The sequence below is a fragment of the Lycorma delicatula genome, chromosome 4 (genome assembly GCF_047948215.1).
Source record: "Lycorma delicatula isolate Av1 chromosome 4, ASM4794821v1, whole genome shotgun sequence".
Lineage (NCBI taxonomy): Eukaryota > Metazoa > Arthropoda > Insecta > Hemiptera > Fulgoridae > Lycorma > Lycorma delicatula.
In genome coordinates, this window is record NC_134458.1 from 164,253,102 (window position 1) to 164,278,106 (window position 25,005).

At 31.4% G+C, this 25,005-nt stretch overlaps 1 protein-coding gene across 3 annotated transcripts in view; it reads left to right on the top strand.

Annotated features, from left to right (window-relative positions):
• Positions 1-23,233, top strand: part of LOC142324050 (protein sidekick-1) — a 38,475-nt gene extending 15,242 nt beyond the window's left edge. Inside the window, exons 4-6 of one of the 3 annotated variants that reach the window (XM_075364648.1) lie at positions 1,551-1,680; positions 6,965-7,141; positions 20,999-23,233. In XM_075364648.1, the coding sequence (XP_075220763.1) occupies positions 1,551-1,680; positions 6,965-7,141; positions 20,999-21,165 (474 nt within the window). In that variant the 3' untranslated portion in view covers positions 21,166-23,233. The remainder of the gene's footprint in view (positions 1-1,550; positions 1,681-6,964; positions 7,142-20,998) is intronic. The other 2 variants (XM_075364649.1, XM_075364647.1) reach the window with 2 other exon arrangements.
• Positions 23,234-25,005: the final 1,772 nt, after the last annotated feature.

Genomic DNA, 25,005 nt, shown 5'->3' on the forward strand with positions numbered 1-25,005 from the left:
AAGTTAAGGTTTTACTTTTTACAATTATCAAACCATAGTTAATATTGTTTAACAGTTATTTATATTTTAAGTATGCTGTCTTTGGTTTGCTAGCTGCTCATTGTATCAGATAAACTTTTATTTTATAATCATTTATGTACTTTCAGTTTATATAATAATGATTTGGTTTCACTCTTGGGTAACTTATTTATTGCTAAATTTTTGTGTTGATAATTTATATTTTGTTATAATTTAGTGTCATGTTCAATTTTTAATTTGTTTTATTGTTCCAGTAAGGAATGGAATTAATATTTTGTATGATAAGCCATATTCTTACGTAGGATAGATGCCATAACATATTTTATGCTGGTTTAGATTAGAGGAATTTCTAGATTTCTGGGATTTCAATATGTCTTTAAAAAGTTGTTTTTTAAGCTTAAAATTTTCTAAGCAGTTATTATAACATTAAATGAAATTTTGTTTTAAATAAAATATTTTGTATATTAAACAACTTTATGCCTTCCTTCTGTAGATTCCTGTAATTCTAACACAGCATGCCAGTTACATTAAAATATTCTGTGTCTTCTGGTATACGACACAGATATATCTATCTAATAATTGTTTATGGTGTACGATTCTATAGATAGATGAAGATTATTCTTAAAGAAAGCTTTAGCTTGTTTATCAATATCTGAAAGAAAAGCAGTTTGTTGCAGATTACATTTTGCCAGTAAATGCAAAACTATTGCTCACAAAAGTGCTGCTGTCATCCAAGTTTTAACTTGATTTGAACTATTAGGGTAGAATGGATGTCCACTCTCTGAAAAGGACCTGAAGCACCCACTTCAGGTGGGTTTATTTGCTTTTCAGTTCCTCTTTAAGTAAATTGTTCCTTGCTTGGTTCCAGTATGATATTGGAATCTCTTACCTCTAGTTTTTCACTTATCTTCTGCTGAGTGTTAGCTTGAGATGTAGGGAATCAGCTAGTCAGCACACTTATTGTATTTTTGGTATTTATGTGGCTTAGTAGGCATGTCTTTATCTATCTATCAGTCCAAGTTCTTTGTTTCTTGTCAGTTAGCTTTAAAAAATACTCGAATTACTGAAGTGCTTGTCAAGTAGACAGACCTTCTAATACTTTCTTCAAGTATTCATACAAAATGTTCTAATCAGGCTTTTTTCTACCTTACTCCTTGATCATTTAAATATTTTCTGGTGTAAATGTGTCTTTGTCAGAAAGAGGCAGAGTCCTGCTACACTGTCCTTAAATTTTTGTTCTCTGCTGACCTTTAATTGTCAACATGTATTGTTACGTTCTGGTGGAAGGGCAATCTCTTGATTTATTTTCTGTTTCCACATCATTTATTCTCCCCCCCAAAATATTATATTAGTTTACTGAATACCATTTGTGTATTGATGTTACATTATACATGTTATTGCATTTCATAATATGTCTACCTGTTATTCAGGTAATGTCATCTGTATCCATAATTATTCTTTTCGTTGAAAAAAGTATTAATTTTTTTTATTAAATAATGAAATAAATAAATTTTTTTTTTTATTATGTTTAGACTCAGATTGATGTTTATCGTTTAGAGCCGAACTCGACATATCAGTTTCAAGTATGGGCTAACAATAAGCTGGGTGAAGGAGAAGCAGTTATATTAGAAGCCTGTACGCAACATGATGTACAAGAAATAGGTAACAGATTGATGTTCTATAAAATTATTATTTGTGTAATCATATTTAAGAGTATGTTGTTCCCCAACAGGGAGTCTTACTCTTAAAGACTTTGAGTCTCTTAAAGACTCTTTGACCCCACGGTTCTAGCCTATGCAGTTATTCTTGCTGCTACAACCTGAGCTGCTGAACTCTACGCTGTTCAAATATACTTCACCAAGAATAATACACAAATTACAACATATACCCTTACACATCTACACAACAATATCCGAAACTGTTTCTTATTACACTTACACTCAGTGATGTTGTGACACCTTACGAAACACAACCGTAACACAAAATGGAATCTTGTGTTGTTGGGTGGATAGCTCTATAACAATGTGTTCAGTGCATCAGATTATATGAAGCCCTAGCTCCAGTACACATGCACTTTGCTAGAGAGGTCCATCATATTTCTGGTACTTGTGGGAACTGTACATCAGTCCCAATTAATAATACATTGGTGGTTGTTGGTCTATTTGAAAAAAACAACAAAAACCAAGAAGTTGGAAAAGACTTCAACCGATGTTGTCAGCCAAAGATGTATAGAGCAATAAGGAAACTAGAAACAAAGAGTGCCAAGTTATTTAATATTCGTTTTCTTGTAATGAAGTGTAACCAAGAAAACTGATCCTTGACGAAGGATTCTCCAATCCTAATAAACAAGTGTGTTGTAGCAGTTTGTGGCTCTCTTGAAGTCTATTAAAAACTTAGGAATGGTGCCCTAATCGAGGTAAATAATGACGAACAGAATTGGAAGGATCCATAGATTTAGGTCCATAGGGAAGGATGAAGTATTAGTGGAGCCACATAACTAAATTCCAGCAAGGGAATGATCTTTTGCTGTGACTTGGCTGATATTCAAGTATCTGTGATCTCAGAAGAGCTGTCATTTCTGTGTAGAGGATTATGAGGAAGGAGAATGGTGTTGATGTGTCAACATCCTCACCTATTCTAACCTATTCTGCTCCAGCTGTTCCTAAGAGAATAAGAATTGGCTCTTTCTGTCCATGTGCGACTGTACATAACTAACCTGAGATGCTGCTTTCAGTGTCAGGGTTTTGGTTACAACAAAATTGGTTGCACCAAGGTACAAGTTTGGGTGTGTTGTAGCTGTATAGCGCATGCACAGAAGCTGAAAAGTGTATTAACTGTAAGTGTTTGCATTCAGTGAGATCGCAATGGCCTGTTTTTAAGAAACGGGCTATATCAAGAATTTGTATTGAGCAAAAAGTATCCTTTCCTATGGCTCGTCAGGATATAAAAAATCCCTCATCATGAGAAATCCAGTAATGCCCGGTGTGTTGGTGTAATCCAGGCTCTCCGTAACAATGTGCAAAATAATAGAGAGTGCACATCATGCAAAGAACTAACCAAATTGGTCCAGGCTTTATCAGACCGAGTAAAATCTCTCACCTCTAACTATTGCAGTGTTGAGTACTGGCTAGAAGAATGATAGTTTTGGTAGAAAGACTGACAATGCTGTACTGAAAACCACTTCAGTTGGTTCACCACCAAATAAAACTGCACCACGACACAGCAAACTACTAAGATCCCAATGAAAGGATCTACAAAAAAAATTGCCACTTGGTATGGTATCCCTGTCCTCCCAAGCTTCCAAGTCCCTACCACCACCTCGAGGTCTCTTCGAGAAAATGGAGGTCGATGAAGTGCCTGAAGAAGCAACGGACTTTCTAAAAATTATTAATAGAAAAAAGAAAAATGGATGGTATTTGAGAAATAATCTGCAGGCAGTTCTGTATGTAACTGGAAAAGAGTATTATGGGTACTAATGTTATTCATTGGAATGTTTGTAATTCCGTTCTAGCTGTGAGGATTGGTTTGTCTGACATTTCTCCCACCACCCATTTGATTGCCCTAAAGCATAAGATCGAATGTCTGTGCCTCAAAACAGTTTAGCATCCAGTATCTTAATTAGCTCCTAGAGCTTACCTAACTGCATGAGCAGAATAAGTGTGGTGCCCTACACCACTCGCTTGTGGTTGCTAAACAGCAACTTCTCATTAAACAAAACACCTAGGTACTTATGAATTCTAACATGGCTGATTACACAGCCTTTATACTTAATATGGGGGTTATGACTGTACGATAATTTGTCTGCACCCTTGAGAAGCACAAACTTAATCTTAGGCACAGAAATCTTTAAATTTTGCATGTCTGTCCAGCCCTTTGCGGTTGACAAAGCCGCCTGTGCCTAGTCTTCTAGCTGTGGTTGTGAATTACCATGAAATCACCATGAGGATATTGAAGTCCTAGTAGAGGAAGAAAATCCTTTATTATTGTGTCTGCAGGAGACTCACATTTGTCTCCAGAATGATGTGTCCTTTCACAGATATGTTTGTGAAAGGTGATATTGACACCATTCAAAATTAATATCTGCAACTTATATCTTCCTCCAAATTCTGATTTCAGTGAGGATGATTTGTCCACTCTGTTTTCCCAGATTCCTTTACCCAACACTCATCATGTTCTTGGGGCATCATCATGTTCTTCCCGAGGGACTGTAGTTGATTGACTGAGGTAGAACTTAGATATCTGCTTGTTGAACAATGGTTCGTATGTATTTATGTCATCTTCATCAGGTACATTTTCATGCATTAATCTATTCTTGTGTTCAGCAACCTTACTTCCACATCTTACTGGTGCATTTCCAAAAACTTCTTTGGAAGTCATCATAGATTGGTTGTTACCTCATTCGATAATAGTGATTTGCCTCAGAGTCAGCCACACAGATGGGTGGTTCAGAAAGCTGTCTGGATCGAATACAAGTTTTTGACAGTACAGTTTTTGACAAAACTGGTAGTGCAGTCCAACAGCTTGCCAAGCTTACAGATAATTTCAATAGCACAAATGAATTTATCCTTCTAACATCTGGAAAGCCAAGGTTGTCTGCTGTTCCTTGGTGGGATGAAGACTGCAGGCATGCACTAAGAGATCATCGCAGGGCTTTGCATAATTTCAATCGAAGGCCTACAACTGAATTGCTCTGAATTGTTCAATGCGAGGGCTGTTTGTCGTCGAGTGTTTCAGTGTGCTAAATGGAAATCATAGCCAAATTATGTCGAATCCATTTCACAGTCAACACCATCGTCTGTTGTATGGAGAAAAGTTTGAGCCGTATGTGGATCACAACAATCTCCTTAGTTGATTGGAGTGGAAAACAACAGCATCCTTTTCACTATGCCAGTTGATGTAACTGACATGTTTGGAAATTTGTGTAGGTCAGTTTCACCCACATCATCTTACTGCTCTTAAGTTTATGAGGTATAAGTTGCAGGTAGAAAAATATCCCATTTGTGACTGGAGACCCGTGAAGTGAATTAAACATGTCCTTTTTCTTAATGATGAGCTAAAGTATGCCTTGAATAATTCGTGTGACACTTCCCCTAGAAATGGTAAATTCAGATTTAGTATATTATCACATCTCCTGGATACTGGATTACAACATTTGTGTATCTACAATAAAATATTTGATAAGGTTTTTCCAGATTCTTGGTCAGAAGTATTGGTGATTCTCCTGTACTGAAACCTGGTCATACATGATGATAACTTGATTCAAGTTATCGTCTTATCTCCTTAACCAGTACTGTGTGCAAGTTGATGGAACGAATGGTAAAACATTGTCTAGTGTGGTACCTTGAGAGAAATTTCATTATTGTTCCTGAACAATGCAGTTTTCACCAAGGTAGCTTGTCTATTGATCATGAAGATGCTCTTGAATCTGTGATTCAAAACACCTTTCTACTTACTATGCTATCCTAGATCCCTACAACACCTCATTGTACGTCCAGGGGGGGGGGGGGGAAATGTTGTTAACATTAGTTATAACTATTTTACTCATAAAAAAATGACTTTTTGAAATGAATTTAAATTAGGATAGGATCCTAGTAAGTAAAACAGGAATAAAATTGAATTTTTTTTATGAATGATAATAATCTGGAATGCTGAAAACACATTTTGTGTAGATGATCAAAAATATTTTCTTTTTGATTAGAAAAGAAATTCCATTGATCACTTATTATATTTTGGCCATGTACTGATTGATTTCAGTTAATGCTAAAATTAAGCGCTTAAAATTTCTACATTTTCTGATATTCTGTAATCCAGGGTTTTTAATTCATCAAGCGTTTGCTTTTCATATTTAGTTACTAATTGTACCTAATCACTGATAAATTTATTGTTATTTATTTTATTGATATTACTTTTTTTTACTTTAGTATGTTAATAATAATTTTTTAGTTTTATTTTATACATGAATGTATTATTGTATGGAACTAAAATTTGAGTTTATTTATTCAGATTTTCACAAAACACATTTAAACAAGTGAATGTATTTAATGCGGTTTGCAAAAGCAGTTAAAACATTTAACTATAGAAGTGGCAGTAATAAATTTACTTACTGGGAAGCTTATTTATTGAATTTTGCAGAGGTTTATTTATTTACATGAAACAAATGAGAATTCCCAAAAAATTACTTTATTTTATATAAACTTATTGTGAGATCCTGGTCTTACTACCTAATGGTTCCGAAACATCTGGAACATCTTGGGTAATTATATTGGAAATTAAAGGGTGTGAATAAGGTAAAATTCCAACAGCTTTGACTGTATTTAGTTAACCATTTCCTGTAGTCACTGAAATTAAACATTGGGTGTTGTTTAACCACATGTATTCATTTATTAGTGGTTAATAGTTTTATCAGTTGATACCATTTAAAATTTATTTCAAAAAAGTAGTATAAAAATTAGTAATAAAGAATTACATTCACTATCTCATATGTTATAACAACATTTACAAATAAAATTTTTGTGCCTACTCTGAAGGAAAAAAAGTTAATCTAAGATGTTTATTTAAACTTATATTTTTTATATATAATTTATTTAGTTCATATTTGTTTATGATTATATAGAAGAGTTAGGAACAATAATTTGATGCCTTGATGATATTACATATAAACTTAAATGTGTGTCATTATAAACACTGATAGAAGAAATGTTTGTCGAGTCATTGATGTACGGCATATTAGCTCCTTGACAACAAGCTTCAGATTTCATGTCCCCTACTATATTAATAATTAATTAATTATATTTATTTTGTCAGTATATACCTTCACTGATGTTAACGTAAAAGAAAAAATGCTTGCTAAGTATTGTTTTAATGTTTATGGTCCTGCCATATTACATTAAAAACAAAACATTAACAGAATAAATTTTTTAATAATGTAATTTTTTTCTTATTTTAGAACTAGGCCATCTTTTGGAAGGTGCACAGACATTTGATACACGTATATGGGTTGCAGCAGTTGCAGTCGTTATGGGCACACTGGTTGTTCTTGCGCTGGGCACTTGCTACGCTCTATACAGCGAATGCCACATTCCATTGAGTAAGCGATCCACGTACTACCTGAGTGTACCACTGTGTAAGGCCACCATACATACACCATTATCATTCCATTTCATTATTTTTTTCCTCTGTCGACTGGTTACCTCTGTTAATTTTTTTTTCCAGCTCATAATTAACTTTCTTTACTTTTATTTTATACATGTTTTACACTCTTCATTACTGAAAGCAAATAAATATACACTTTTTATATCAGTAAAGTGTGTTTAATAACTAGTGCAATTGTTGCTTACCTTTTAAGTTTTTGTTATATTTATAACATCTACTATTCATTATTTCACAGCTGAAAAGATTACATTTATTGATAGCTGGCATACAGTCACCATTATGAGTATGACTCGTGTAAAGATCTGTGCTACAAGTGATGATTAATCTGATATTGATTTCTCCAGGAATAATTTATGTTCATTATACAGCCAGTTCCTTTGGTGAACAGAAAGAAGTTGTCACTTTTAGGGCTGAATATCACTGTCATTTCATTAAACTTAAATAAATGTTATATTTGACTCTGTACTAGCTACTACTTCAGTATAGAGACTATTTCATTCCTCACTTTCTGTAATAAGCAGGACCTGTTATACTTTGAAATGCCTAAATCATTTTTTGGAGTGACTTTTTGTGGTGATCAGATAAAAGTGTTAAAGTTGTGGCAATTAATACATATTGTACAAGAGCTAGATTTCTGAACATAAGAAAAGGCAAAAAAATGGGAAATTTTTTATGATTGCAATGATCTGCATGCAGGTAGCTAATGCTTTATTTATCATAGCAAATACATTATAGTCGATTATAAAAGGAGGAAACAAAATGTGTATTTTGTTTGGGATTGTTGAAATGGCTGTTCCAGTTAATCTGTTTGGTGATAAGATGGCTTGCCTATTGTGAGTAGCATCCACAATAGAAATTCATGCTGTGACTTAAATTTTTGGGTGAAGATTCAAATTCATTACCAATTAATAGAAATAAATGGCAGCAATTCAGTTTGACATCCGATGATTACAAAGTGGTGTATATGTATCGCAAAATGAGTCACTGCATATTGTTGATGATCATGGCAGAGAAGATCATCAACTTAGACAATGAATGACAACATCGCTCAATTAAAAAAAAAGATTGAAAAAACTAAGAAATAAAATTAAATCATTAAGAAATGAAATACTTTGTGTTAATTATTTACTCAACATGTTTATTTCAATTGAGTTTGGAGAAGTGGATGCTTTTAGGATGCTTCATTTATTGATAGACTAAGTAATCAAAAACGTTGAGATGAATTCTCAATTTTTAGGTTAAAATTGAACCGTTTATGCAAATATGCCGTTTATGCAAACACCCAATTTAAAAATCATAATAGAAGAATATACACTTGGAAAAAGCCAGGCGATACTGCAAGGTATCAGATAGATTATATCATGGTTAAGCAAAGATTTAGAAATCAACTCGTTGACTGCAAAACTTACCCTGGAGCAGACATTGATAGCGACCATAATTTGGTGATAATGAAATGTAGATTGGGGTTTAAAAACCTGAAGAAAAGTTGTCAGATGAATCGGTGGAATTTAGAGAAGCTTGAGGAAGAGGAGGTAAAGAAGATTTTCGAGGAGGACATCGCAAGAGGTCTGAGTAAAAAAGATAAGGTAGAAAATGTAGAAGAAGAATGGGAGAATGTTAAAAAGGAAATTCTTAAATCAGCAGAAGCAAACTTAGGCGGAATAAAGAGAACCGGTAGAAAACCTTGGGTTTCAGACGATATATTGCAGCTGATGGATGAACGTAGAAAATATAAGAATGCTAATGATGAAGAAAGTAAAAGGAACTATCGGCAATTAAGAAATGCTATAAATAGGAAGTGCAAACTGGCGAAAGAAGAGTGGATTAAAGAAAAGTGTTCAGAAGTGGAAAGAGAAATGAACATTGGTAAAATAGACGGAGCATACAGGAAAGTTAAGGAAAATTTTGGGGTACATAAATTAAAATCTAATAATGTGTTAAACAAAGATGGTACACCAATATATAATACGAAAGGTAAAGTCGATAGATGGGTGGAATATATTGAAGAGTTATACGGTGGAAATGAATTAGAAAATGGTGTTATAGAGGAAGAAGAGGAAGTTGAGGAGGATGAAATGGGAGAAACAATACTGAGATCTGAATTTAAGAGAGCATTAAAAGATTTAAATGGCAGAAAGGCTCCTGGAATAGACGGAATACCTGTAGAATTACTGCGCAGTGCAGGTGAGGAAGCGATTGATAGATTATACAAACTGGTGTGTAATATTTATGAAAAAGGGGAATTTCCGTCAGACTTCAAAAAAAGTGTTATAGTTATGATACCGAAGAAAGCAGGGGCAGAAAAATGTGAAGAATATAGAACAATTAGTTTAACTAGTCATGCATCAAAAATCTTAACTAGAATTTTATACAGAAGAATTGAGAGGAGAGTGGAAGAAGTGTTAGGAGAAGACCAATTTGGTTTCAGGAAAAGTATAGGGACAAGGGAAGCAATTTTAGGCCTCAGATTAATAGTAGAAGAAAGATTAAAGAAAAACAAACCAACATACTTGGCGTTTATAGACCTAGAAAAGGCTTTCGATAACATAGATTGGAATAAAATGTTCAGCATTTTAAAAAAATTAGGGTTCAAATACAGAGATAGAAGAACAATTGCTAACATGTACAGGAACCAAACAGCAACAATAACAATTGAAGAACATAAGAAAGAAGCCCTAATAAGAAAGGGAGTCCGACAAGGATGTTCCCTATCTCCGTTACTTTTTAATCTTTACATGGAACTAGCAGTTAATGATGTTAAAGAACAATTTAGATTCGGAGTAACAGTACAAGGTGAAAAGATAAAGATGCTACGATTTGCTGATGATATAGTAATTCTAGCCGAGAGTAAAAAGGATTTAGAAGAAACAATGAACGGCATAGATGAAGTCCTACGCAAGAACTATTGCATGAAAATAAACAAGAACAAAACAAAAGTAATGAAATGTAGTAGAAATAACAAAGATGGACCACTGAATGTGAAAATAGGAGGAGAAAAGATTATGGAGGTAGAAGAATTTTGTTATTTGGGAAGTAAAATTACTAAAGATGGACGAAGCAGGAGCGATATAAAATGCCGAATAGCACAAGCTAAACGAGCCTTCAGTAAGAAATATAATTTGTTTACATCAAAAATTAATTTAAATCTCAGGAAAAGATTTTTGAAAGTGTATGTTTGGAGTGTCGCTTTATATGGAAGTGAAACTTGGACAATCGGAGTATCTGAGAAGAAAAGATTAGAAGCTTTTGAAATGTGGTGCTATAGGAGAATGTTAAAAATCAGATGGGTGGATAAAGTGACAAATGAAGAGGTATTGCGGCAAATAGATGAAGAAAGAAGCATTTGGAAAAATATAGTTAAAAGAAGAGACAGACTTATAGGCCACATACTAAGGCATCCTGGAATAGTCGCTTTAATATTGGAAGGACAGGTAGAAGGGAAAAATTGTGTAGGCAGGCCACGCTTGGAGTATGTAAAACAAATTGTTAGGGATGTAGGATGTAGAGGGTATACTGAAATGAAACGACTAGCACTAGATAGGGAATCTTGGAGAGCTGCATCAAACCAGTCAAATGACTGAAGACAAAAAAAAAAAAAAATTATGCAAAGATTTTGAGAAATATATCTATTTAAAAGATAAGTGAGTATGATCCAAGTATTATTTTGGTTTATGAGAAAATTAAGTATGCGATTGATGTCACTCCCAGAAACTTGAATTAACATACTGCTGTTCAGTTTGATGTGGTTAATGTGTGATAAACTGTTCTATTATTTTCATTATAAAATAACTTCAATATCTGAATATTAATGTCCATTCATAATCAATAATTTACTGACTACATGAAATTACTTCATAATTTTCAAAATAAATATTTATAAAGCCTATCTAGAAAGTGGCTTGAAAATGATGGAAACAAGAAAATAAGAAATTTGAATAAATGAGAAACAAAACTAAACTAAATTAAAAACGAGAAACTAGAAAATAACAAAGTCTGTGTAACTTTTGTTGTTGATTTTTGATACTGTGAGTTAAACGTTTCACTTTCTAATTGTTTGTTTCTAGCATTATTGGATGACAGAACTCGTTTGTCCATTATTTCCAACCTCAATGAAATTTTTTTGACCATGAGATTAAGTCTAAAATCGTTCTGGTTTACATCCAGAAAAATTGTATGTCATAAGAATTTGTTAATGGTGGTTGAAAAAATCAAAAGGATTGATAGACTGTTTTTACCAAAATAAGAAGTGTTGATTTTAAGGGTATTTTAGCCACTACCCACTGTATAAAGAATCTATCAAAAATAGTTAATTGAAAGGAATAAGAGTTACCTGAGAGAAGCTGAAAAGACAGATTTGAAAAGGGTAGTGCAAGTGTCAGAGTACATAATACCATTGTATTGAAAAGGACACTAAAGAACATTAGAATAGAAAGAGACTCCAGATAGGTTTATGGTTATGGTAAAACCATCAGGTAGTGGGGTCAGTGATCAGTCAGATGGTTGATCATACTATGAGAATGATGGAAGAAAGAATAGCATTGTAAATGTTGAATTGGATAGTAAATAGAGGATATTTAGAGAAAGGTCAAAGAAAATATAAATTGAGGAAGATAAAAAGGAAAGAAAGGAAAGAATGTGGAGTAGGGATAATATACAGGGTGTCCCATATAAAACGCAACCCAACCTTATATTGGTAGGTATTGAAATAATAAAAAGGCATGTGTAAATGTAATTTTTATTATTACCATCCATTACCTTACATTTAGAGTAAATGTTGGAAGTGGCCACCATCTTCTTGAATACAAGCTTCAATTCTTTTTACAGCGTTTCTTGCAACTTTTTTCAAAGTTTGTGGCTGGATATTTAATACATCTTGTTCAATATTGACTTTCAATTGTTCAAGTGTTCGTGGTTTGTTGCTGTAGGCTTTTTCTTTGAGGTAACCCCGTAGAAAAAAATCCGCCGCAGTCAAATCTGGAGATCTTGGTGGCCACAAGCCTCGACCGATAACACAATTACCAAAGAATTCCTCAACGAAATCAGAAGTTGAACCTGCGTAATGCGATGTCGCACCGTCATGTTGTAGCCAGCAGTGTCTGTCTTCCTCTTCCAAGAGTCCAATGAACTGAAATAAAATATTCTGATATTGTTCTGCATTAATGGTGTACTCGAAAAAAATAGGACCGATTATTTTCTTCCGTGATATCACGCACCATACGCCCAACTTCTGCAGGTGTAATTGTTTTTCGTGATAAACGTGGGGATTTTCAGCACTCCAAATTCTACTGTTTTGGCTGTTTACATAGCCATCCAAATGAAACAGTGCTTCATCTGTGAAACAACAAATCCATAACATTAATTCCCTCACACAGAAATCGACTGAACCATTGACAATATTGTAGCCGTTTGAATGCGATAAGGTCGTAATTGTAATGGTTTGGTCGCCCAATGAACAGTTGATTTAGACAAATTAATTTCAGCAGACAAACATCTGATCGATTTATTTGGCGAGGCGAGTAATCAGTCTTTGATTTCGGTGACTGTATCTGTATTCAACACTGTCGCAGATCTTTTGTGTTCCTTGTTATTAACAGAACCAGTCTCTCTAAATTTTGCAACTAACCTTAATACTGATTTTGTTAGGAGCTGGTTTATCTGGGTCCTTATGGCGAAACAAATCTTGCACTGCAACCACTGATTTCTTAATACTTAAGGACTCAACAATGAAAACACGTTCATCTAGCAAAAACCCTATCTTGTCTAGCAATACACTGAACATTATGATTGCATTGTTGTTATTATCGGTAGTGTTCTACTGCGTCGCTGAGATGTTCAGATGTTGGACGAGTCCATTTCAGTAACGAGTAGGGGAGTAAGCTTGACATTTGAAATTTCATGGATGAGTGATTGATGGGTTGCGTTTTATATGGGACACCCTGTATAAGAGTCATCTGTTGACCTAAGATTTTGGAAAAAGGAAAAAGGAGAAGAAATATATTCTTATGCATATTTTTCTATTTAAAAAAAAATTGTCATTGTAAAGAGAAGATTTCATTATATAATTTCATATATCTGAATTTATATTTTTATTAGATACAGAAGTCTTAACTGATTTGTTCATTACTGGCTGCTGAATTTGCAAGGTATTCGATGTGAGGCTGCTCATAGCTCTCCAGTTGAGAGTTTATTTTTTTATATGTCTAATATCATCTCCCTACCACCTTGCAAGTACAGCATGTGTTAGAATTAAATAAAACACAGATATGCTATTCTTAATTTGTTTTAGAACAACTTTTATATAAATATATTATTTTAAGTAAGTGTAAGTAATTAAGTATCGTAGTTATTGCTTAAATTATCATATTGTGTTAAGAAGACTTTCTTTCTGGTGATTCTTAATTTCAAATGTGCACATAATGTCTGAGTACTGAAGACAGTAGAAGCTGGATTGGTAAAAGAAATTTAATATGAGCAGGATATTTCTCATGCCAAAAACTGTGGGTAAATTTGACGAGCATTAAAATCAATGGAAAAAATGTTGACAGCAAGGTTATAATACTCTCCTGGCATTGGTTATTTATTCTTATATATTGAAAAAATAATGATACATGAAAATAAACCAAAAAAAGTTTTAAAAAATTCAAGATATTTTTGGGGAATGGGGAATTTTGGGCCAAATCTTTTTAAAAATTGTAAGATAAGCACGTGCATGTGTACTGTACTAATATAAATTGGGATTATGTTGAGAAAATTAACCCCAAAATAACTATCTACCCCCACCCTCTGGATATATTGATCACATAATTTTACCAACAAATTGCTCCACATACACGAGTCTCTGTACAAATTTTATGAAATTCTGTTCACTCAGCCAAAAGTTAAACAACATGAACAAAATTAAATCTTCTAACATGCTAACACACATACATAAGTACAAACATTACCCCCCTACTTTTTTAGTGATCCTTGGATCATGAAATGTCAAGAAATGAAAAAAAACCCATACCCTATTTTTTTACTGGTTACCATATTTGCAACGTAGCTGTAGAGCTGTGATCCCAGTAAAATAAAAACGTTAGTTAAAATGACAGTTTTTTTTACATATCTAATAAAATCACTATAAAATTTAGTAAAAACTTTCAAAATTGAAGCTAATTTTAAGCTAATAATAAATAACTCAATAATGTTTGCAAATTTACTGCCTTGACTGGGATTTCATTGTTCTGGTCATTTTTAAAGGGATAGAAAGTAGAAAGTTTGAAAGTAGGAATTAGTTGATAACTGCTCTATCACATTTCATATATCATCACTAGGAGAAATACAACTTTATTCATTATTATACTAAATCATTGTCCTTTTTTTGTAGTATATGGTTTAATAAAGTTTTAAAAGACAAAAAAATTATCTGGAAACATGCTTTGTTTTATTGTTACTGTATTTGAAACTAAGATGAGTTTAAAATTAACTTACTTACATTAAGTCATATATTATCTTACATGGTTTGTATTAATATTTTGAACAAAATAATTTTTTTATTGTTTTCTCGTTAAAATGAAACATTCGCTACAGTAAAAGTAATAATTCTTATTAATATTTTGCTTCCTTGATTACATGTAGGTTTTGAGCCCTCCAAAGTTATCATGCTGTATTATGTATTTTTAATTAATTTATGTTTATTCTTAGTTTGTTTTTACTTTCCTTCCATCATATCTCTAAAGCTGTGCTGCAAGAAGGAAAGTATGGTAATCAGTCAAAAAAATGGTTTATGGGCTTTTCTTGACAGAAGAAAGTGTTTTTGGACATGAAAAACATCCATTTCTCAGTGTTTCATAACCCAGGTACCCAAAATAAAGTTGGAGGGGGGTAATGTTTGTATGTATGTATGTGTTGGTGTGTTTTGAAGCTTAATAACTTTTGACTGGATAAACCAATTTTCTTGAAATTTAGTACAGAAACTAGTGCATATGATAAAACTACTAGTAAAAACTACTACTGATAAAACGAACTAGTTCAGTTTGTTGATAAAAGTTTGGGGTCAATATCTCCAGGAGGTGGAATAGATAGTTTCTTTAGGGTCACTTTTCTCATAATTTTGCAATCATAACCCCCGTTTTTATATTAAGCTCAGTACATGCATACATGCTTATCTTACCATTTAAAAATAAATGGCCCCAAATTCTCCTCCTTTCCCAAAAATCGAAAAAAGCTATCATAAGTTTTAAGCAACTTAGAGTAAGCTGTCATAAGTTTTAAAAGCTATATAAGTTTTTATTTTACTGTTAATAATATTAATTTCTCAGGCACCAATTTTTTTTTGGAGAAGGGGACGTGGGAGTTTAAATCTTCCAGTAATGGGGATCTGGATGAATTATTAACAATTCAGTTTAATATTTCTAACATCTTACAATTTTAGGGATTGTCAGGAGTTACCATGTGTTCCCAAAGGGCTCTTAATACTTAAGTTGAAGCAATTTGTTTCATCAAGTTTTTTGACTCTGTCAGCACTCATTTCATGATTACTATGTAGATAGATGTTCTTTTTGTGCATTACTTACCTGTGAGTTATTTTTCCTCTATCCTTTCCTGCTTGGTGATGTTGTGTGGGTTTTGGCCAGGTTTATGTTTACTGTTAAAGTTGTGGGAACCTGTTCAATTACTGCACATTTTGTATTTGTGGCTTTTGGTGGGGATGGGTCTATTTTCTAACTGATGAGTATACAAAAGAATGACTTGGGGCTTAGGTTCTGAGCGAAGCCAGAATATCTTTATATGTATACATGTAAAGGGAATTATAAAATTAGCAAAAAAATTTTATCTAAATTTAATATTTATCAAATTAAATGTAATTTTCCGAAGAATAGGCTGTTTTTCAGTTTTAGTTTATGTTAAGCAGTTTTCTCCAGTTCAAGTTACTAGATATCTGTAAATTCTTTTGTTATTCTGAATGTTATATTTACTTTTAGAAATGTAGATGTTTATTTAAAAAAAAAAAAAAAAAATGGTTGTTTAAAACATAACCCATTTATATGATTCTTTTTTTGTCATAACCTGGTCATAAAATATAATTTAATTTTGCATGTAGTAAAATTTAAATTGTATTAGTTTAAATTTGCACGTAGTTATCACTTTTAGCATAGTATTACATTGAATTTGTTTACTTTTTAAACATCCATTTTTAACACAACCATTTCCATTTACAACCATTTTTAACATCTATATAATTTTTATGATAGTGTTTGGAAGTTAATATTCATGACAGTGGATTTGATTTATTATTATTCATGCACTTGCACATTAAAAAGTAACATTGAAAATAAAGCCTGAAGTGAGTTTTCCTTCTGTGACTTACTTCAGAATTTCTCTAAAACTATTTTTATTATATATAATTAAGTTTCATAATTTTGATACTTATGATCCCAAATAAACAAAAAGACAATCGAATCAAAATCACTTAGGCAAATAAGAATGATAAAAGATGTATGAAAATATTCATGTATTCTGTGAAAAGTAAAAATAAATAAAGGTAAAACCTTGTATCTTAATATAGAATTGCTAAATATTTAGTTGGCAATAAACATTATTGATACTTAGTAAAGAAATTTTAGAATGATGACTTGGATGTCAAATTGCCATCATAATGAGGGAATGAGGAGTTAATGTAAACTTAAATGTTGAGAGTGATTTCATTACATATTGTTAGCAGGTACAGTAGAACTTCTGTTAACCAAAATACTGTTTAACCGAAACAACCGACAAAAAATGATGTATTCCTCAGTTTGTTTTCTTGATGTAAAACAAAAATTAATGTAATAAACATTGTTTATAGTGTGATTTGTCATAGCTCTGATTAATACCACAGATTTCTTTAGTTTGAAGTATAAAGCAAGCATAGATGGTCACTGTCAGGTCAACTTTATCTTAGACCCTTTTAGACAAAGGGGAAGGACAACAGGCTTGCTGCCCAAGTCAAGATGTTTTGGTACTTTCAGTAGTTCATTTCGTCGGCTCAGTACCGGACTAGTGGTCTGTGCTAGGTAATCGTGTTTGTGGCTTTTGGTGATACCTTGTATGAACTGACTTTTTCAAGGATATATAAAAGATTAGATCTATGAAAGCAGGCCAAATTTAAAAATATTACCAAAAAAGTCATTTGCTTCAAGCGATGAAAAGGATGCTGCTTCTGGGCACAAGATGAGCAAACAAAGAGTGACAATTTTGTTTTGTTGTAATTCTGCAGAAACTTCTTGACTGCACCCGGTGTGCATAGGCAAATCTCAAAAATCCAGGATTTTGAAGGATATCACAGAAAATGATCTTCCCGTCTAATACTAAAACCAAAAATGTTCCGGATACCCACTAGCTTTTTCATTGAATGGCTCGACAATGAGTTTGTCCCCATGTTTAGTTTTGTTTTAAGCCCTTTGTAGAAAGACCGTTGCTCATTGATAATGCACCAATAGATCCTCAGAATCTGTATAACAGAGACATAATTGTCAAGTTATCAAATACAACAAGTTTGATCCAACCTTTAGACCGACGGATGATAGAGTGCTTAAAAAGGCATTACCAGGCATCCTTTTTGAACTCTCTGTTACAAGTTACAAATGACTACTGTAAATGAGTGTATCTGAAGTCTTGAAAACGATTAACATAAAATACATTATTTACTGATGTGTTCAATCCTGGGAAAAAATAACATCATCCACGTAGCAAAAATATTGGAGCAAACTTTTTCATTAATTGAAGATGAGTTTAAAAGAGACGAAAATCTTCAGGCGTTATTGGAAACACCAGGATGTGAAGGAATTAACCAAGCTGCAGTAAGTAATTTAACTAATTGCATTGGTGGCGATGGGTATGAACATGCATGTATGAAGTGTACAAATGAGCAGTTTACACATTCCAACTTGATGTGTATGTGCTCTTTGTAATTTGGTCTGCTTGCATAATATACACTGAGAGCATGTTCAAACATGCTTATAATATGTTTGAACACGCCGTGCTCTCAGCAGTATAAAAGGCGTAAGAGATTGCAGGACGTCAGTTTAGTTTCAAATGTAAAGTGTGTATCTGATGCCTTTATTTAAGTTTTTAAAAGCATAGTCTCATTGAAAATAATAATTGAGATTTGGTTTTTTACTGTGTGGTGAAGCGGTATAACTGTTTTCTTTTTCTTTTTTTTCCAGTTAGATTCTTATGCAAAATGAATAAATTTGTGAAAAAACAAAGTGAGTCATCTACATCCAGTGAATCAATTGGTAAAAAGACAAGATTGTATAATGACAGTTATTTAAATTATGGTTTTACCTTATAGGATGGAAAGCCACAGTGCATTGTTTGCTTTCAAGTCCTCACTGATGAAAGCATGAAGCCTTCAGAATTAATCTGACCCTTGGAAACTAAACATCCAGAACATAAAAGCAAGCCCTTGGAATTTTTCAAGAGAGAATTACATACTTTGAGAAATCAACAAGTTTCTATTTGTAAATCAAGCCATACTGATAAAAGTACACTTGAAGCATCTTTCTCATACCTTTAAAAATAGTCACAATTGCAGAAAACCTCATATTGCCTGCTGCAATGGATATGGTGAGTGTTTTAATAGGTGTAGAAGAAGCAAAAAAATTCTGCTTTCTAACACAGCATCAAGGTGAAACGATGACATGGCTGCCAGTGTTCGTGATCAGATAATTCAGCGAGTGAGTTCAAGTGAATGTTTTAGTATTCAATTTTATGATTCAACAAATGTGACAAACATTTTTTCAGTTCTTATGTTTTATGAGATATGAATGCGATAAGGCACAGATCAATTAAAGAAAATATGTTGTTTTGAAAATCAGTCGATCAAGAGGACAATGTCTTTTTGATGTTTTTTATGAAGCTACTAAAAACTAACATAGATTCGACAAAATGTATTGCAGTATGTAATAATGGTGCAAAGGCTATAACAGGAAAGAACAGTGGATTTCTGAAAAATTAAAAAATCGTCTTACACCAAGGGTGGAATGGACACACTGCTTCCTTCACAGTTTTGCCACAAAAAATATGCGGGAAAATCTCAAACAAATTCTTTGTAAAGTTATAAAAATTATTTTTTTACAGTCAACTATTACAGAATAGGCTGTTTGCTAAACTGGTGCGATGAAATGGTTGAAAAAAAATCTCTTCTTTACGTTATGGAAGTCAGATGGTTATCGCAGAGGGAAAGTGTTAACCTGGTTATTGGAATTGCGAGATGAACTAATAATATTTTTCCAGGATAAACAAATACCATTATCAATGTTTTTACAGAGTAATGAGTATATGTTGACCTACTTAGCTGATGTATTTTCACATGTAGACTTGAATGTGAATTTACAAGGACGTGATAAAAACATTTTATTAATGATAGACAGAGTTCATGCTTTCATTAAGAAGTTGGATTATTCGCCTTCAAAACAAAAATTTTGATACATTTCCACTAACTTCCGATTATATTGAGAAAAATTTGGATGAAGTAGACACAGTTAGGATAGCATGAAGATACATTTGCATGAGTTAAAAATTCAGTTGGCAAATGATTTCTCGAAGAGACAGGTACTGAATCCATTTAGTGGAAGCGTTCTTGCATCTGCTAATAACCAGTTGAAATTCACAACCAGCTCATTGAAATGTTTGCCAATAAAACATTAAAATTACAATTCATATCTGAAGATTTAGATACGTTTTGGCTTGCTTGTCAAAGTGAATATGGAAAAGAAGTATTGAAAATATTAATCCCTTTTGCATTTTTTACCTCTATAAAAAAGGTTTTTCATCTATGGCTTTGCTAAAAACTAAATATATGAAGAATAGTCTTTATATAATTTGCTTTTGTGCGTTTCTAACATATTCACGTATGGAGATATTTTTAAATGAAAAACAAATGCTGCCATCTCGTTATTTATTTATTATTTTTTCTCTTTAAATGTGTACTTGAAAAAGTATGTAAAATGTTTATAATAAATATCTTTTTTCTCATTATATGATTTCATTATTATTTACGTGTAAAGTTATAGGCTAATTTCATGACCCCCTTTCATATCACTGTCATCCAGGTTGTGAAACACTACTGCCTTAGAGGTAGGAGTCTTTATTTAGTTATCATATTATCAGCAGGTGGTATTTTAGTTTATTCATATTATCAAGTTGCATTTCGTTTTGTCGACTGAATAATCAAAGCCCACTCTTCTCCTAATGAAGAGATGACAAGATATTGCTGCAAGAAAACGATGTGATAAGAAAAAACAAAAGAGATTGATTTTTTCCAAGAAAAATCATAAAACTAGGGTTAAAAAATTATATGTAAACAGTTTAATTCTTATTAAAATAATTTGATAATATTGTGAATTGCCCTCTGTTATTTTACTTTAAGCTTTAATAAATGAAATCTTAGTTTTTACCCAAAATTTTAATTAGCTGAAACCACCTTCCCCCTTTCTTTTGGTTAACAGAGGTTCTACTGTATTTGGATAATACTGATCGTTGGGGTTAATGCAGTTTAATGAAATATAAAGATAATTAGTATTATTACAAGCCTGTGCTCATTTCAGCAATACCAAATTATATTGGATGCACTGACACCAGTAAAAGTTGTGCAAAAATAGAAACTTCTAATATCATTAAGGTTGTAATGCTACCATCTTAAACTGTTGCAATCTTAAACTCTTGTGTTACAACTGAAATTTTTGCTTCTTGAAAGATTAAATGTATTTTTGGATTACGAGTGGTTTTTTTTATTTTGTTTTTCTTTTTTAAGTTAATTTTAAGTGGGCTGCATTCTTTTTGAACTGAAATTACTATTTTTCAGTGCACTCGGACGACCAGGAAATACTGGAGTTGGTACCGAATATAATATTGAATCCGGGTTATCACGACGACACACACATAGAATGGAGGGAACCGGACGAGAACTCCAACGATACGACAAGTATCCGGTTGAACAACAACACAGTAATCAGACCATTCAGAGTTTGACCATTGACAAACCGATTACACCAGTCGACCGACCTAAGGTGGAATTAAAAAGTTGACACATCATTTACAACTTTTATTACACCATCGTTTCAAGATTTAATTTTTTTTTATCTATGAAATTTTTGAAATGAACACAAGAAAATGAGGTTATTAAATGTGTTCACTGTGTAATTTTATACACAAACACAGATGTATATATTATTACCTGTCTTATTTAATAAAAAGATGGAAATAAATGTAATTACGGTAATTGTTGTTAATAATATATATAAGTCTGTGGACTTTGGCTCTCTAACATGTTGCTTTCTCTTTAATTATAGCTTCTACTTTTTGAAAATCGCTCATTTATTTTTATTTTTTATTTTTTTTTACGTAGCAGCTGAAGTGTTTAGTATGGTTTATTTTATTATTCTTAAAGTTAATTTAGATATTCTTAATTTTTTTATACTCTAATTTACTGTTGTAAAGATTTGTTATTTGACATACTTGCTCTTTTATTTAATAAATATGTAAATAATAGTGCAATCTATAAAATATCATTACTGTAGCTATTTTATGTTAAACTAAATGTTGACTTTTTTTTAGATAATTGCAATTTTTCAGTTTAGAACTATATATTTTACATTGCCCAGTGATATAACAAATTTTCAGGATATTTGTCGATTAGTTTGTTTCTTGTGAAGCTATAGGTTTTTCTACTTTTAAAAGTTAATGAACCCCGAAAGATATTTTGGGAAATATCTATTTATCCCATCATATTTCTAGTAATCTTGGCTTAAAGGAAAAAGGACCAATGCAAAAATGGATTACAGAATGGCTAGAGGTAGTCTTTATAGTGAAAGATGTTTCAAGTCCATGATTTTCTGTGAAAGTTGTTTTATAAAACTTCTGTGTTTGAGTTATGAAGTAATATATATTTTACACTTTTATCAGCGATAAAAATTTATTTTACTTTCTTTTTGTTTTTTTACTATTTTTATTAATTTAATTATGAAAGGTATAATATTATCAGCACATTCTTTTAATTCTGCTTTACTTTGATTGATATTTAATCTTAGTGGTTCATCGATTTAGTATTTAACCTGTGGTAAACACTTGTTTCATTAATTGTTAGAAAAAAATTGTTCGAACTTGCCAGTGATAAGATGAATAAACTATTAACTGCTACGTATATAACCATTTAAAAGATCTAGAAACGTTTAATGTAGTTCTATTTATTATGATTCTTCACCCAGCTGGCACAATATCTGCTATTGATTTTATAGTGATCATTCGGTGTTATTAATGATCAGAATTAAAACTTCTAAATGGAACAGAATTTTTTCTTCACGTAATGGATGAAATTATGCTTCCAAAGCTATCCCCTCATGAAGTTTTTTTTTTCTTAATACAGACTTCATTCATGTAATTACAAATCTGTGATTCTTTGTAATTTTTTATTGAATTAAGTTTTCTGCCTCTATGTTGGTTTCATCCTTGTCTATTTTTTAAACCTTGGGAACTATCGATGATGTGTATTGAGACAAATTTTATAGAGAAATGGATAGAGAAATTTTATAGAGATTATTCCTTTCACTCAGAAGTAGGCTACACAGTAGAGATCAAATTATTAATAATAAAGCTGCCTCACAACAGACTGTAACTTAAAGACAGTTTTATTCACTTTTAAATGATCATTCTTAAAACAATCCCTTTAAGTGGACTCTTATCGTGAATAAGCAGAGTACACTGATATCACAGGCAGTCAAATCTAGTTTAAAGTACTATAATTAACTGGATTTTTACTAGGACTAGTTCAGAAAGTGATCTTGACTGTATATTATATGACTTTTGCTTTAACTTTTAGCTTCAGATCAAAGGAAATAATTTTTAATGTTTGATAGTCTAATAAGGAGTTAACAGTTAATTAGAATTCTTTATAACAGTAAATTGTAGATTTTATTTTATTATCGATGTAATAAAATTTTTATTAATATTTTTTCATAGGTTTATTTTCATCTATAAATTATGTGCTTTTTTTATTCATTTTTTATCATGTTGCTGAATTTTAGTTATTTATACTCTAGTATTTTTAATACTGTTATTTTTTATGATATTAATTTTATCTCTGTTATATTTTTATTTAAATTTTCTATAGTTATTATATTGATTTTTTTGCATTTATATGTTTTTATAGGTATATGTTTACTTTTAAAAATAATTTATATTGTTTATTTTATGTGCCTATTTTATTTCTCAGTGAAATTGTTCAATTATTAAAATTGTGTAATGTCTTCTTATTCTTGCCATTTATTGTGTGATAAGTTGTTTTTAAATTATGTTATTTATTATTATTTTTTATATTACTGTTTTTTTAATTTTTTTATAGTTAATCATATATTTCTAATTTGTATTATAAAAATATTTAAACCCTTTTACTTAATAAATAATTCTTGTCTCAAATTATTTATGTATTTGTAAGAGAGGTTTTATAGTGTTTAAATTGACTTCAAAATTTTTAACATTTTGAAATGTAGTTATTTTACTCTTATCTTTACAGTTTAAAGTGAATCACATGATAAGGTTTTCATGCTGTAGATTATTTTTAAATTTTCTATTGAAATTAATTCAATGTTTTTATATTTTTTTGTCTATCTCATTAACATTAAATTTATGATGTTGTTGGACATAGAACTAGAACCCTTTCTGTATTTTTTTCTGTTAGTTATTTGTAAGTTTATAGTACGCTTTGTTGCTTTTCTTGTATGCAACCACCTTTAAGAAGTATCATATATTTATATTTAATTATCATCATAAATTTTATAAGCTTTTTTCCGTAAATAAATTAAGAATAATATTAATAATCTGTTCTAAGTATGACATGAAATAAATCTTCTTTTTTTTTAATTGATTTGCTTTTATCTTTTTTCATTATAGGCACTAAAAAAAAAAATTGTTTTATTTCAATTTTACACTATAATACTCTAGTGGGTCTATTTGTAGTAAGTTGTAACCGTGACACCTATTATAAATTTGTCTAAATAAATTAAGCTTTTTTTATTATAATTTTTTTATTAAAATCACTACTATAATAAATGTCTTGTAACTTAAAATTGAAGGAATTTTTTTACAGTACACATTTGCAGAATGTGTATTGCAATTTGGTAAATTGCAGATTAAATAGAAACTGGTCAACAATTATACATGAATGCAAATATGTCAGCAGCTTAAAAACAATTTTTATGTCAGCAGCTTAAAAACAATTATATAGTATTTTTTTCTTAATATGGGCATTGCTTATTTCTAGTACCAAAAGTGGGTAGTAGAATAATAACAGTTATTTCAAAGATTAAAGTAATCTGTTTAATTTCTCAATTTTTATTCCAAGAATTCTATAGTAAAAGGGTTTATTAAATGTAAGATTTTAGTTTGTATATAAATCTTTTTTCTGTTGAAATTCACCAATTAATGAAGTAGTTCTTTTTTACTCTGTGCCTGTTTGTTTAATGTATTGTTTGCTTGTATAATTTATCTGTTTTGTTTTTTTTGTAATTTTTTTGTTTTATTTTAGCAGCATTCAGCTGAAGACAGTTGAATGTGACATTGATTGTTGTATTTTTATATTATTCTCATCTGTGTATATTTGTTTTTTAAAAGTAGCATGTATATTCGCTTTATATACTTATTGCTTCTGTTGTTATTGTTTTTTTTATTTTTTTTTTATTTACTGATTTAGTTTTTGAGAAATATAATAAATATTTATGTGTCATGCATTCCAATGAAGTTAAATTATGTATTGTTGATATAATATTTGAAGGAAATACACACCTACCAGTTCGTTCTAATGTGCCTTTGCAGTGT